At 40.8% G+C, this 16,012-nt stretch overlaps 3 protein-coding genes across 3 annotated transcripts in view; all 3 read right to left on the bottom strand.

Moving 5' to 3' along the window:
• The window catches only part of LOC117300217 (potassium voltage-gated channel subfamily H member 2-like), a 61,641-nt gene extending 57,396 nt beyond the window's left edge, over positions 1 to 4,245 (bottom strand). Inside the window, exons 1-2 of the mRNA XM_033783945.1 lie at positions 4,074 to 4,245; positions 889 to 1,119 (exon numbers count right to left, since the gene is read on the bottom strand). Of these exons, the coding sequence (XP_033639836.1) occupies positions 889 to 1,119; positions 4,074 to 4,149 (307 nt within the window). The 5' untranslated portion in view covers positions 4,150 to 4,245. The remainder of the gene's footprint in view (positions 1 to 888; positions 1,120 to 4,073) is intronic.
• Positions 4,246 to 5,650: 1,405 nt separating this feature from the next.
• Positions 5,651 to 6,880, bottom strand: LOC117300216. The gene is made up of 2 exons (XM_033783944.1): positions 6,356 to 6,880; positions 5,651 to 6,271 (listed from the first exon to the last, which is right to left on the bottom strand). Exons 1-2 carry the CDS (start codon positions 6,878 to 6,880, stop codon positions 5,651 to 5,653), a joined length of 1,146 nt encoding a protein of 381 aa, XP_033639835.1.
• Positions 6,881 to 9,865: 2,985 nt separating this feature from the next.
• LOC117300215 (monocarboxylate transporter 14-like) lies at positions 9,866 to 14,500 on the bottom strand. The gene is made up of 4 exons (XM_033783943.1): positions 14,374 to 14,500; positions 13,036 to 13,179; positions 11,522 to 12,520; positions 9,866 to 10,356 (listed from the first exon to the last, which is right to left on the bottom strand). The coding sequence occupies exons 1-4, from the start codon at positions 14,498 to 14,500 to the stop codon at positions 10,250 to 10,252; spliced, it is 1,377 nt and encodes a 458-aa protein (XP_033639834.1). The 3' UTR covers positions 9,866 to 10,249.
• Positions 14,501 to 16,012: the final 1,512 nt, after the last annotated feature.

The raw sequence follows: 16,012 nt of genomic DNA, 5'->3' as shown, positions 1-16,012 counted from the left end.
AACTTTTCTGTATCAAATGTAATCTGTTGTAGTAGTTCCATTAGTTTGATCACTTTAAAGTACTCAGATCTTAACAAAAAGGTGCTTAAACCACAAGGGAAACTGACTGGGTAATTTTTATTTTAATGATTTGGGATTGAACAAAGAAAAAACTTACAAGAGTTGGACTTGAACCGAAGACCTCCAGATTAACAAGCCAGTGCTCTACCAACTGAGCTATAGCCCTATGTTGGCGGACTCCCTGATATTAATTACTTACATGTATAGCCTAAGTAACTCACAATTGATGGGAAAATTATTTAGGCTACTGCATTTGAGACCCTATATCCTATCATATTTTTCTTCCAGTACCTCTTTCTTAAACATGGACACTGTCTTGACATTTACTAACTGTGGCAGACTGTTCCAGTCATATTATTCTCTGTGAGACCTGCTGTGAGAATAAGTGTTGTCTACACCCAATGTTCTTGATTAGAGTATGTTATACAGTTTAAAGGCAATGGACACTATTGGCAACTACTCAAAAATAATTTTTAGTATAAAAACTTACTTGGTAACAAGCAATGGAGAGCTGTTGATAGTATAAAACATTGTGAGAAACGTCTTCCTCTGCAGTAACATAGTTTTTCGATGAAAAAAGTAATTTTCGACGAATTCTATTTAGAGACCTCACAATTAGATTTTGAGGTCCCGCAATCAAGCATCTGAAAGCACACAACTTTGTGTGACAAGGGTGTTTTTTCTTCCATTATTATCTTGCAAATTCAACAACCAATTGAGTTCAAATTTCACAATTACCAATAGTGTCCAGTGTCTTTGAAGGAATGGCCCCTCGTACTGTATTCCTGGCCATCTTGACGAATTTTTCTATAATTATAGTACACTTACCATCTTTCCTGTAGTATGTAATCTCCACCTGGTGCTCATCACCCTTATCCAAAGCTTCTTGTATCTCCTGTACAGCATCTTGGCTGGTACCAACACCATGAAGGAAGACGCAGGAGCAAGGTCGCTGCATAAGCTCAGCACGGGAGTATCCGGAAAGTTCACAGAATCCATCGTTGCAGAAAATAATGGCACAACCCTCGACTTGAGTATTGGCGATGATAAAATTACGATCTGAAACAAAAATTAATACCAAAGTCATCATCATTGGTGCTCACCACAAATGTACATCAAAAGTTATTCTCAAACCATTTAAAGGATTCGGGTACTCTTTCAAAATGTCCACAGATTTACATTAAACTTACAGGGTTTGAAGATAATGATAGTGGAAAGCTTCCCTTCAAATATTACTAACTAAGGTTGTGTAGTCTTTGAGAAATGAGTAAAACAAGTCACAAAATAATTTTGGTCTCATGAGACCAAAATTATTTTAGCATGAAAAATCCCTTTAACCAGTTCTGATATTATACCAAAACCATAGCATAACTGGTTAATACGTTTTTACATGCTAAAACTGAGACGAAAATTATTACTTTTACTCATTTATCAAAAACTACAGCACCTCAGTAAGTAAAATTTCAAGGGAAGCTTTCTACTATCATAATCTTCAAACTGTGTAAGTTAAAATGTAAATCTGTGGACATTGTGTTTTTTGTTAGGAAAAAGTACATAATACCCTTTAACGATCAACACAATCTAAAAACGTGTAGCACATCATGATAAATTTCATCAAATTGGTCACCATTCCAAGAAAACAATGTAAACTAGTTTATGTTTTTGTCAGGAATTTGAGGTGCAATTCTAACAACCTTTAATATGATTGTATTAAAGTGACTGTTTCCCAAATTAAATCATTCCTTCAATTTTCCTGTTTGTATACAACCAAGAGAAGGGTAAATAAGGTCGAATAAATAAACCTAAATAATCAAGAAATGGGGAAAATTAATTTATGGAGTTAGCTATTGTCTTTGACTCATACTGTTATTGTATTTCAGAGTGACATCTTGAGGATTGGTTTGGTATAATAATTTAGAAACTTTTCAGATTTAAATGTATCAGTAATATTTATTTGATCGACTTTCTAAATTGTGTAATTTGTCTGTACCTTAAATGGAATGAATCACAATATTTTTCCCTACAAAGGGGAATTAAGTTCAAAACCGGAGAGTTCTTTTCAAGCAGCAGTTTAATTCAAATATATTGGTACATTAAATTGCTCATATTGTAATTTTTTTCCCTATAATATAGAAACAAAACAAAATCACTTACGTGTCTCTTTATAGTTTTATTAAAAAAATACCTTTTTACCCCAGAGCTGTGAAAACCCAGGTACAAAAAATCAATGGAGGATTAGGGAGAACTATAGCCCCTTTAGAAAAACAAACCAAGACTTCCACGAAATCTTAGGCATGAGAGCACCTTCCAGGCATAATCATTCTTGGTACTCTACATGTATGTTGAAAAATACACTAAAAATACAGTACACTCTTGGCGCCTATTCGACTTAATGATCAGGAACTCTGTTGATGTCAGGATCAGTGCTTCAAGCAAATTGACTGACAAGTACATCAAAGCACGTGCATCCTTTTTTCAGTTTTTTTGTTTGTATTTTTCCCTGCGGAAATTTTGTATTCAAACCTTAACGGCACTGGACACCTTTGGTAATTGTCAGAGACCAGTATATTCCTACCTGGTGTGTCCAAAATAAAAGCAAAAAAATAACAAATGTTATGAAAATGTTGACATAATTTGTCATAAAAGTTGCAAGAGAATAAATTTGTTGCACAAGTTTCAGTGCTTTCAGATGCCTAATGAAAAGCATCAGGCCTGAAGTCTTTTGTTATTTGAGTGAGAAACTACCTCTTTCTCAAAAACCAGGCGACTACAGAGAAAGCCGTTTATCACAATATGTTGTACTATAAACAGCTTGCCATTGCTTGTGACCAGGTAAGTTTTTATGCAAATATTTATTTTGAGTAATATCCAAGTGTCCAGTGCCTTTAAACCTTCCATCCACAAGCATGTGCATCTTGGCAGAATGAACCCTTCGCCTGTACTTAAATACCCAGCTGCGCCAATGCATGTGTCCCCAAGTTCTTGGAAACATGTACAATACGAATACATTAGGCCAAGAATACACTATTTAACCTCATGGGAGATGTGGTTTTATTACACACGATGCTCTAAAAGAGTATTAACGTCATCACAAGATTAGCAATTAAAAATATTGAGAAAATAGAATCAGCTGATCGCAAACTACCTACAAACTAAAGGACCTATGGTAATGATATAAAAGAAAATTGCCTTTGATAAAGAGGGTCAAAATGTCAGGCCATATAACATTCACAATTTTCATTTTATTTATGCCTAAATTATCATAAAGCTTACATAATCAATGCTACCTGGTTCTTTCTAAAAAAAAAATTGTTCGTTGAAAGTAAGTAAATTAACTAATTTTTAGAGAACCACATACATGACAGGACCAATTCTCCAGAGAAATATTTCTTAAATGTTATCAGTCAACAAAACAGTAATTTGTGCGTATAAAAGTCATTACTTAATAGGCGTTGCTGAAAGTGCCAATAAATCAGTTATGTTCAACAATCGGATGATGCCAACACTTTTTCATTTGTTATCAAATAACATTTACTCAACTTTTTTGTAAAAATTAGTGCAAAAGTGGTGGCAGGATAAAAATGGAAAATTTACCATTTAATTCAAGGGGGTAAACATTGTTATTGTATTGACTTGTCCATAATTTTTTTAATTATAAATGACACTGACAGTCACATTTTTAACTGATCATCACTATTCACTAACCAAAAGTGTACCTTCTTCTTCGACCAGATTGATAAGTTAATCATTGATTAATCCAACCACAATTTTGTGACCAGACAGAAAATCATTTCCGAATCACAACAAGTGGATAGATAAAAGTGGTGGTTGGCACAGCATTCTACTTATCAATGAGTCAAACCCTGGTCAACACTACCAAGCCAATGCCATAATGATACACAGTATGCCCACAAAAACAATACGTCCGGCTAGTCATCATGCACACACACCGACACAGACAACCATTTTAAATTGAAAGTTGTCTGATGAGTGAGAATATATTTTCTACTTACTCTGCCCGTCAAACTTGCGTATAATTGTCTCAATAAAGGTGTTCGGAGGAGCCACATGGCCCCGACGAACCGGCATTCTACTCACAGGGGAAGCCTTTAAGATATCAGCGAGCTAATCTCCAAAAGAATCTTGAATTAGAAGCCAACAGGTACATGATAATCGCAGCTTATGTTGTTGGACACATCGTAGTACGACCGCGTGCATTATTATGCCTGTCAAACATCAACACACAATGTACACAGCTGGTCGTGTGTGCTATTGTATGCATTATGTCAGAGTATGTAGATGGCACGTGCGTGAAAAACCGAATCCTTTCAAAGAGCGCCACCACTTGGGAAGCCGAAGGCCCTTTTCGAAACCACGGCATTGTTCTGACAAGTGCGCGTGTTGCGTGCATGCTCAGTGCATGCGAGAACGAAGCCGAAGCATAATCCAAAGCCGAAGCCATGGATTCGAAAAGGCCTAAGTCGCAATTTCATTTTAAGAATTTATTCTGGGTCAAATTTCCAATTTCTGCTTAGAGAACATGAGTAGGATAGGCATGCCATTTGACATGTGACAGTATTGGCTGGTAATCCCTGCTCTGGTAAGAATAATTTGTTTGTGCTTAGCTACTTTGTGCTCATAAGCAGCTCTATGAAGCTTGGCCCTGCGGTTGTGAATCCATGTTTTGTGCGCTCTAACAACTTTGGGAGCTTTGGTGGGGGAGGGGGTGGGGGTGGTGGTGGTAGGGGTGACAGTTACCAATATTGTGACCTGGGGGTTGTTGCCTTCCCACTTGAGGTATTTTGCATGACCTTCGCTGCTCTGAAATAATGGTCCTTTTTTGTCCAAAGGTGGAGGGTAACTCAGTTTTCAAGATTGGTGCTTTCACAGGGGGGTGAGGGTGGTTATATTTTGAGGGAGAATTACTCAAATTGAGCAGACGGTAAAGAATCAATTGATTGATACTGTTTTCCCTTTTGTAACTGTGAGTTGTTAAAAATTTTATCGTAATTATTTAGAACTTTGCATTGCGTATGATGTGGGGTTTATTTAGTGGGAGGGGAGGGTATGAACTCATGAAAAAGGAAAAGAAACTGTGTTACATAACTGTGAGTGAGTTAAAACTCACTACCAATTAAATCGCCAGCAATTCAACCGGAGAATGATTTTAGTTTCCCAATTCAGCTGATCATTGTATAGTAATAGAGAGGGCGCTGTTACTAGTTCCACAAAAACGTTTACCTTTTGAATCAATTGGGAAATGTGTCGTTATCGTTAACGTAGTCTAACCTCAAAACAGGAATAAACTGAGGCACTAGGCTTTAACCCCACCATTGTCTGAATTCGAAACTAGCAAGAGTTTTTTTAAAATCTTCATGTTTACGAAATATTCAACTTGAAAATCTCTAGGGTCACGGGTGTGAACCATTGGTTATGGCAACCGAGAACTCGATCATAGTCCGCAAGGGCGTCGATCGCTACTGAAAAGTAGGGGGGACGGGCGAGCAAGTCTTGAAAATAAATGTCGATTTTCTTTTATTTTAATTTATATTTTGTTTTTAAAATAAAAAATAATAACACTGAATTTACCTTAGAATTTACCAAAAATTCTACCGCGTGTATCAGCTGACTTGAGTAGAAATTCCTGTGCAATGGCTTGAGGATTTACTGCTGCCAGTCGGTCTCGATGTACGCGGCAGACCATGAGATGGTTAAGACGTTTCTGAGTCATAGTACTTCGCAACCATGTTTTCATGCGTCGTAGAGCATTGAATGAACGTTCAGCTACACATGAACTTGCTGGGGAGATGAGAAGAAGCCTGAGCAACTGTTCAACTTGAGGGAACATTCTACGGACTTCCGGCACCATTGCCAAAAAGATCTTTCGGTAGTCCTCAACGGATGATCCACTAAACTGATTCCGAAAGAAGGCCAATTGTTGCTGTAGAGAATCTGTGAGTTCAGGATACTTACGAATTGTATGTGGCTGAACGGACCCAGTAAGTAGCACGTCGCTTAAGTCCTTATACAAGATGAGGTCAGTGGATGTGAAGTAGTCTTTTAAGTTAGAAATTGCACTGTCAATGACCTTGAAGAAATCCACTCTGTACAATTCCTCTGCAGAGTTGGCAGTGTACTCTTGGGTAGCTCCATCATCGTGTCTTTTTGGAAGTTTGCGCTTACGTGGAAGAGTTACTGGTTCTAGGTTGCACTGTATGAGTAGTTGTTATGTTGCTTCAAAGACCTCCCTAAATTGTTGGTCACAACGAAGGGTGAGTAGATTACGCCTTGTTACTTCTGCTGCATCAAGCATCCCAGAAACTGTCTTATCTGTTCCTTGGAGAGCCCTGTTAAAGTGTTCAAGGCACTGGATAACAGGTAAAGCTGTAAACAATCCAAGAATGCATTTTCCAGACGAAAGACAACTATGAAGGCCGCTAGCTCTTGATGAAGTGTTTGCCCCAAAGTCTTCAGCTGCTTCATGAAGGGCGTCCAATACGGCTTCAAAATTCTGCAAAACCGATTTAACTGCAGCTGAATGCGTTAACCAGCGAGTTGGGCATATTGGCTTTAGTCTTGTAGGGGAAGGATTATCAGTGTCAGCAGAATGTAGATTCAAGTACAGGTGTTTGAACTTTCCAGAGCTGTTATATAGGTTGCCGAGTTCCTGTACATATCCAAGGGCATTCCTTATATATGGTGCAGTTTGCAGTGCTTTGGAAGTGATGAGGTGTGTCACATGGGCTCCGCAGTGAAAGTAACTTGCCATCGGTTGTATTTTTTTAATCTCTGCTTGACATCCTTTGTATTTTCCAGACATGTTGCTTGCCCCGTCATACGTTTGTGCTCTAAGGTGTTCTATAGGCAGTTGCAGTCGTATCAGAGCATCCTGCAGCATCTTAGAAAGTGATTCCCCAGTTGTTTAGGAAACCTGGTAGAGGCCTAGCATTTCCTCCTGAACAACAAACGAATCATCAACATAACGCACGCACACACTCTCCTGTTCATTGCCCTGAATGTCTTGCGTTCCATCAATTATGATTCCAAACTGTGTAGACATTTTGTTCACATCACTGCAGATATCCCTCAAAACAGCATGGCCCATTAACTGCAAAATTTCGTTCTGAATGTCACCACCTGTAAAAGTAGTCTTCCTTGTTAGCCATCTTTTCAGATTGTCATCATCATCAGCCCGCAACTGCAATAGTTTCTGGAAGTTACCATCCAACGCATCTTTTCCTCTAATGGCAAGACCCTGTTGGGCTAAAAACTGCAATGAGGTAATGATCTTTAGAAGAGCTGACCGTGCGGTATGTTGTTCTTCTCGAAGTCTAGAGTCGAGTTGCACATTGATATCAGTTTGGATTCTTCGAAATTTTAGATTTTCAGAAGCAACCTTGTGAGTGGTCGACTTTTCATGTTGTCTAAATTTCTCTGTGCTCTTCTTCCAGTTGCGAAATCCCTTTGACACAAAAGCCTCATCTGAACAGCGGGCAAGCTGAGTAAGATTTTGCCGAGAAGCACTAGTACAACAGTGGCAAAGTACCCCACCTATGCTCTGATCGAAATGAAGCCATGGGAAGTCTTTGAACCACTTGTGCTGAAACTTAAGCTTACGGTTCTGGAGTGTTTGAACTGAGATGCAACTCACATCATCAGGTTGATAAGGTTGATTGGGGAACTGTTCAGCAGTAGTCTCTATCTCAACGTTCGAACACATTCACCTTGTTCTTTCTCAATCTCACCAATTTCACTTTGTCTTTGGGCATCATGTTCATCCTGTTCCTGTTGGGACGTAGCCACTGAGAAGAGTTTTCTAAGATCCATTTTAGAAAAGCTTTGGGAGGCCAGCGTGAGCGTTTATCGTTTGGCAGCTTGAAGGTCTTCGACAAAATAATCTTGTCATGGCCCAAACTGCTCCCCCTGTTTATTTTAATTGATTTTACTAACATTTTGTGCGTTGTGCGATTGTAACAAAATGTAATACATTTGCACGTGCGCGCACACACTTTCTTTGAGGAGGGATCGTGTACCGCACATTATAGCATACGTCGTACACAACAAACGACGCATAACTTGAAAGCTAATTTGGCGTTCATGTCTTGGACGAAACTTGTCGTCTATTGTCTGTACTGTAGAAACGGAAATAGACCCAAAATACCATTCTGCGCGTGGTCCATCAGAAAAAGATGAAAGTGCAGAAAACATTTCACCGTTTGTTCGCTAGGCCTATTCTTTTATTTTAACAAAAATTGTAAGGAAATATTAAATCAAGCAAATTGTGTATATTATGAATGTTTACATTTTGTTGCATATTTCTAACGAACAGTCAATCAAAAAGTGGGGGGGACATCTGATATGCTGTGTCCCCCCCCCCCAGTCTAAAAAGTGGGGGGGGGGGGGACATGTCCCCCCCGTCCCCCACCCATCGACGCCCTTGATAGTCCGGGAGCCCAGCAGGGTTTATTGGAAATTTTGAGTGCAAAAGGTTTGAGGTGTGGGATGTGTAGTACCCCCTGGGAAACCTTAAAATGTGAATTCTTAAGCGCACCCAGTGGTGCGTTGGGAGGGGGAGCCCCCTAAACACACCCCAAAATTCCATTAGTGTGGGATATACCGTTGTGACATGAGATTTTCCACCGGAGATTCTGTCCCCTCATCATACGACGAACAACTGTGTACACACTTCTAATTCTGACAGCGCCCTCTTTTGAAAAATCCTACTGCAGCCCATCCGCAAGGATAGCGTTCGTTTGGGTTGTTCTAAAACCCCCTCGACCCCCACGACCCACGACCCCCTCGACCATCGACTTTTGTGCGATCTTTTTTTCTGTACACCGAAATTGCCACAGTTCACAACCTCAGCCAATCACACACACAATGTTGTTTGCTGACATCGACTACCATGCCTCGCAGATCACAACAACACAGCGTACGAGACACGTAGTATGCTGCACGAAGCAAACTTCGCGTGATTGGCTGCCGAGATCGGGCCTGTGGCAATTACGATGTACAGATAAAAAAACCGCGGCATTTCCACGTGTATCTCTTGGCCGATCCGAGATTATTAACCCAACTGGGAACCTGCATTTACCGCCCGAGTACGATTACGGCCAACTCATTACGTGATGATCAGACGGACCCATTTCCGGCCGATCGCTCCCGTCCTGGTACTACTAGTTGCTCTAAGCGGAGCTCAAGGTTGTAGACCCGACCGACCGAATGGCCACACGGACGTGTTTGGGGTCCCCAATCGGTGTGCACTTGTCTCGTGCGGAAGCGGAGAGTAAATACTCCCAATTCTGTGTGGCTGATGCAGATAAATATAACCGCAGTCTCAGACTTGAAGTCAAGCCTAGTCGTGGAAGGAAGTTGCGTCACGGATCACACACTGTGAATTCTAAATCGGGGACTTAATTCTTACTCGGCCGTAAAGCGACATTTTATGAATTCGGAATTGGGACATTCTTCGAACTTCGAACACGGGGCGGACGTCGGAGGGTCGTGGGTCGTGGGTCGAGGGGGTCGAGGGGGTTTTAGAACAACCCCGTTCGTTTAGCTTCCCTGGGTCGACCCCGGTTTGTGGCAGTTTTTTTGGTCAGTTGGTGGAGCGCCGCGGTACGGTTATCCAGAGGTCGTGGTTCAAGTTCCGCTCCAGTCAACAGATCGATCCAGTAGGCTCCGCCCACGACGCACGTGTTAGCAAAAACACGTGGGGCTCTCCAATGCCTTTCTGCACAACTCTGCCGCACACGCCAAGATATACGCGCACGCATGTCGGACCTTATTTGTCGGACCCTCGTTGCGTTGTGATTGGTCAATACTCAATGGGGCGGAGCTTAGTGGATCGGTCTATTGGTCTTTGTTCGAACCCAAACTCATGCCTCATTTTAGGGTTGTTAAACAAGGCGTAAAAGGTGACACATCCATCATGGATAGTCTAGAAAAAAACTATTTTAGAGTCATGTTGCATCTAATTTTAAACTTATTCTCTTGAGATGCTGCCGCCATTTTGTAAAGTGTTGTTCTCGAATGAAGAGGTGGAGTGTGATCTTGTTCCGGGTGTATTATTCTCAAAGTTCAGGCGTGGGAACAGTGATTTGGCCAAGAACACACCGTCCGAACTTAACCTTTTACCAGTGACAAGTCTTTCGAAAACAACAAATTAAATTGCAGTGTCTTGGCGGTGTCATTGTAGCGATATCAGAGCCAGCATGGCAACGCCGCCCAGCACATTCATTCCTCCCATGATGACGAATGCTACAGTGTAGCTACCGAGTGTGTCGAACACCAAACCTGTAGAACGGGAAACACGACTTGATATAAGAATGGGATTTTTGTACACAGAGCTGTCAAAGAGACACGCACAAAGTAAGGCGGGTCAAGTCATCCGCAGAATAATGCTCATGTTATAAACTTTTATACATCGGAAGGTCTATCTCAAGAGCCCTCTTCTCGTGTCAAAAAAGGTCTACTAGAAAGAAAACAAAACAATGCTGGAAAGGTAATGTATTTCGAGGCATTGCATGGTGAGGTATCAATGTATTCAGTTTAATAACACTGAGTATGTTAAATATTATATACTTTGCTGTGTAGATTTGTTCTTCGAACTTGGTTTGCCTTTGTTTATACTGCTTCGGAGTATACCGCAAGTTTCTAGGCTTCAATTAAAGGCAGTGGACACTATTGATAATTACTCAAAATAATTATAAGCATAAAACTTTACTTGGTGACGAGTAATGGGGAGAGGTTGATAGTATAAAACATTGTGAGAAACGGCTCCCTCTGAAGTGACGTAGTTTTCGAGAAAGAAGTAATTTTCCACGAATTTGATTTGAAGGCAGTAGACACTATTGGTTATTGTCAAAGACTAGTCTTCACAGTTGGTGTATCTTGAACATATGCATAAAATAACAAACCTGTGAAAATCTGAGCTCAATCGGTCATCGAACTTGCGAGATAATAATGAAAGAAAAAAACACCCTTGTCACACGAAGGTGTGTGCGTTTAGATGGTTGATTGCGAGACCTCAGGTTCTAAATCTGAGGTCTCGAAATCAAATTCGTGGAAAATTACATCTTTCTCGGAAACTATGGCACTTCAGAGGGTACTCCAAGAAAGGTTTTATGCTAATAATTATTTTGAGTAATTACCAATAGTGTCCACTGCCTTAAAGACCTCAGATTTAGAATTTGAGGTCTCAAAATCAACCAAAAAACACACAGCTTCGTGTGACAAGGGTGTTTTTTTCTTTCATTATTTCGTAACTTCGACGACCAATTGGGCTTAAATTTTCGCAGGTTTGTTATTTTATGCATATGTTGAGATACAGCAAGTGAGAAGACTGGTTTTTGACAATTACCAATAGTGTCCAATGTCTTTAATTAAACTCAAGTTGAAAAAACAGTTTCTGTGTCAGTTTATGATTTTTTTTAAAAGTAAAGTATTCAAAAAGGCCTACCTGGAAAGAACAGGAATGCAAATCTCGCGATACCAGCTTTGAGTCCAATCCACCCCAGGGCACTTCCCAACTGATCCACACCGATTGCCTCCTTAGTGATGACGTCATACAGTACAAACGTAAAAGAATGAAAACATCCTAAAACGGACGCATTGACAGAAATAGCCCAGCTAGCAGTCAACCACGGATCAACGAAAAAGTACGTGGCTAAAACAAAAGTTGACACCAACATCCACACATTAGCACCGATACCGATTTTTCTACAAGCGGGGACGGTTTGTCCCACTAGTAAACTTCCCACTATCTTCCCAACACCGAAGATTAAAACAAAGTTGGCAGCTTCGTGGAGCGAGTATCCCTTGGAGATAGTGACGTAGGGTACGAAGTAGATTACCCACGCAGCGAACGTGAGCCACGTCATGACCGTGACGAACATGACAAGCCAGTAACGGACTGAAGTGAATAAATACAGATGAAGGTTCGAGGTGATCAATTTACGAATTGTTTTGTGATTTGACGCGCGACTCTGTGGACATTCTCTGTCTTCTTGATCGTCGACGGCCCGCCTGCCGCCACCTTTGTTGACCTGCTGGTCGCCATATTTGTCGACCTGCTGGTCGCCATGTTTGTCGACCTTCTGGTCACCATCTTTGTCGGCCCGCGGGTCGCCATCTTCGTCGGCACACTGGTCGCCATCTTTTTCGGCCCGCTGGTCACCATCTTTGTCGACCGCTTGATAGTCTCCATGACCGGATGTAGTCTTATCTCGTGGTTTGAGGAGTGCGCCGCACACGGTCAGATTGCAGATGATTGCACCAAGAAGCATCATCGTTGCTTTCCAACCATAGAGGTCCAAAAGGAACTGCGTCAGAGGAGCGAAGACAATATACCCCATAGAGGCACCACATCCAGCTATGCCTAACGCCGTTGTGTGGTATTTTTCAAAGCAACGACCAATCAGATCTCGGGATAATATATTGGCCAGTCCAAGTGTGGGTCCTGATGGGGGAAAATAGAGCTTCGTTAACGTTGAATAATATTATTTCAAGTTTTGATACTTTTCTATGTACGGATAAATTTTCATATTGAAATATTTTCTATTTTCCTCGAAGAGTATGATGGAATGAACGTCATGTTTTGAATTGAACTGAATTTAATTAAATCCATTTTGCAGAATTAATAGGTAGTTGATAACAACTTTCATTAACCACCCAGCCTAAAATACATTACAGTGTAAGATTTTCGGGTTAGCCTTCTTGCATGCTATGAACACTTAGGGGATATTTCTATTGTACAATCCGGCGTGGCATGAGATTCTGTTCTGCAGAGATTTTATCATGAAAATAATTTTCGTCTCGGTGATCATGAGACGAAAATTATTTTAGATGTATATAAAAACGTATTTTCATGATATCTTTAAACGGTGTAAGTTTAATGTAAATCTGTGGACATTGTGTTTTGTGTTACAACAAGTACCCAAATCTTTTAACTGTTTTCCCCTGTACACAACTCACCAGCAACAACTGCAAGAATGCAGGCCATTGTCGACAAACTGGTTGAAAAAGCTGCACTTATAAAGGATGTGCCAATTACAACGCCGCTGGCCATGAACACCATCCTAATTCCAAACTTATCCCTTAGTATTGGTGCAATCGGACCTGCAGAGGGTTTCGGTACACACTCTCGGATCAATAATATATATTTGCAAACAAAAGTTTAGCTACAGGAAAACATAATAATAAAGTTAACCTTTTGTACAAAACAACAAATTAATAGGAACTATAAAGCACTGGTCCCGAGTGAAGATGACTGACCGCAAGGTTTGGAACACCAAAGAACATAATAATGTAAACACAACAATGGGGTAGATTGGGTAAGGACAGGAACTTGGGTGCGATAACAGGGGAGCGAAATACGCGTGACGTAGGGCCTAAGCACATCCACTGCTTCCGCAAAGGCCCATGATTTTGTAAACGTCAAGCGTAGTTCACGGGTAAGCGGGGAATTTTGGGTTGTGAGAGTGTTAGTCTGGTTCCCAGATCCAAACATCTCCGACTAGGCTCTGTCGAATTTAGGGTCCGGTATCACCCAAAAAAATCACGTGACCAAAAAGGAGGAATTCCTCCTTTTTCGAAGTTATCCGAAATGTTCCGAACGTGTTGTCGTCAACATTCGGACAGTATCGTTGATGTACGGATGGAATCGTAATGTCAGTCGGCCGTAGATCCAGGAGTTTTTATGCCAGTTATTGCGAATGCAGGCGTTGTGCCTAAATAAAGCGTTTGCAAAGTGATGCGACAAGTTCAAAATATATAAACCTGGGAAATCGCTCCGGGATCTGGTAAGTTTTTGTCCTTTTTCTTCAAAAATATTTTTTCAAAGGTGATTGAGGATTAAGTTTCATGATTTTTGAAAGTGGTAAAAATGGGGCAAATCTGGTGACTAGCTGTCGAAATTATACGTGTTGAACCAGATTGTCATTAATTGCCGATCACAATAATCTCGTAACCCTCCGGCCTTGCGGCCGTCGGGAGGAGGGTTACGTTATCGCAACTCGTGCAGACATGGTTTCCCTGGAGATGACCCCCGACCCTGACAAGTTGCGTCATGCTCTATTTTTAACCGTGGGTGATACCTGACCGAAGATTTTTAACAAGAGACGTCAAGGAATCTTTGGTCAGGGGACCAGACTATGAGAGTGCGTACTCCACAATGGGCATTATACGCTTACACAGCTAGAGCAGGAATTCGGCGCTTGCACGTATGGTAAGCACACGTAAGCGCATAATTCGGCGGTAAGCAGAGCCGTGAAATTGAGCTCAGCTTTATATACTACGGGGTAAGGCTTTTACCTGCAAGATCAACAGAGCCGTCTACCATAGCTACAATCCAACCAACCAGCCACGTTGAAGCGCCAAACTGATCCTGTAGCGTCGGCAGCATCACAGCCAGGCTCTTTGATAAGGCGACCCAAGTCATCCAAGTTGAAAACATCGCCAATACACCAATACACCCGAGATATCCACCTTCTTTTACCATCTCATTGAAATAACTAATCAACCACGCACAGCCTGCCATTTTAAAGTTTTTAAGGCGCGTAATAGCACATGCATATTATACACAAGTATATTATACCACAGAGCAATGTACGCACCTTGTAAAACATGAAAACAACCAACGAACTGTTTGTGCAGTAGTCATACAATCATAAAGTAATCATAAATTGCACTGTACTTCGATCGCACTGCCCTGAACGTCGATCCTGTCTCAATGGTTCGATCATGCAAAACGACCTATACACAAGTACGAACACCAGATGGTGCATGCAGTGGCAGTCTACCCACAGTACACTCGATTTAATAAGTCTTCTTTGTGATTTATCTGCGCGAGTAGGCGTGATTTTTCATGCGCGACCTCGGTTTGAATACTTATTAGTCAAAAGGGCTTCTGAAATTCAGTCTTTTCGGCCTTTTCTGAAAGGTCTCAACCAAAATAATGTACCAGTTAATTGAAACAAAGAGCATATCTGTCGTAATGTATTTAAAAAATCGGTGCAACTCAAATTTTAAAAAGAGAAAGTAAGTTGTACGTAAAAAATGGCTTCCAAAAGAAAGAAAACAAGTCACAAAAACACGACAGATTGTCCCGTTATGAATGTCAGCAACAATCCTAAAAATACATGGATAGATTATTTAATATTCTTCCTGGAAATGTTAAAAGTGAGACCGGATCGTACCTAGTCCAGTACCTAGTCCAGTGTATAATTTGTCCGTGATTTAGAGTAGTGGCGCTACATTTATTCTTGCGGTCTTTTACCTGGTAGACTCAGATTGCCGATGACTATCAGCGACGCAACTGCAGCACAGAGAGCTTAAAGACAGTGGACACTATTGGTAATTGTCAAAGACTAGTCTTCACAGTTGGTGTATCTTGAACATATGCATAAAATAACAAACCTGTGAAAATTTGAGCTCAATCGGTCATCGAACTTGCGAGATAATACTGAAAGAAAAAAACACCCTTGTCACACGAAGGTGTGTGCTTTCTGATGCTTGATTTCGAGACCTCAAATTCTAAACTTGAGGTCTGGAAATCAAATTCGTGGAAAATTACCTCTTTCTCGAAAACTACGTCACTTCAGAGGGAGCCATTTCTCACAATGTTTTATACTATCAACCTCTCCCTATTAGTCGTAATCAAGAAAGGTTTTATGATGATAATTATTTTGAGTAATTACCAATAGTATCCACTGCCTTTAAAATCGGTAAAAATGAGATATTATCTGGGTTCGATTATTTTAACCATCATTTTGACTAAAATGTGTAACGTGTCGGCCTAGCCCTAGGCAAATTGACATTGTAGCCAATAATTGTCTTTTACGATTTAATATCACTGCATGTAGGGGCATATAGCCTAACACTTTTCGGTGGCAACACTTTCGACAATCAGGCATTCAAAAATGAGTTATGTCGTTTCCCTTTGTACGTTCGT

This window comes from Asterias rubens, chromosome 15 (genome assembly GCF_902459465.1).
Source record: "Asterias rubens chromosome 15, eAstRub1.3, whole genome shotgun sequence".
Classification (NCBI taxonomy): domain Eukaryota; kingdom Metazoa; phylum Echinodermata; class Asteroidea; order Forcipulatida; family Asteriidae; genus Asterias; species Asterias rubens.
This window is presented reverse-complemented; position numbering and strand designations above follow the sequence as displayed.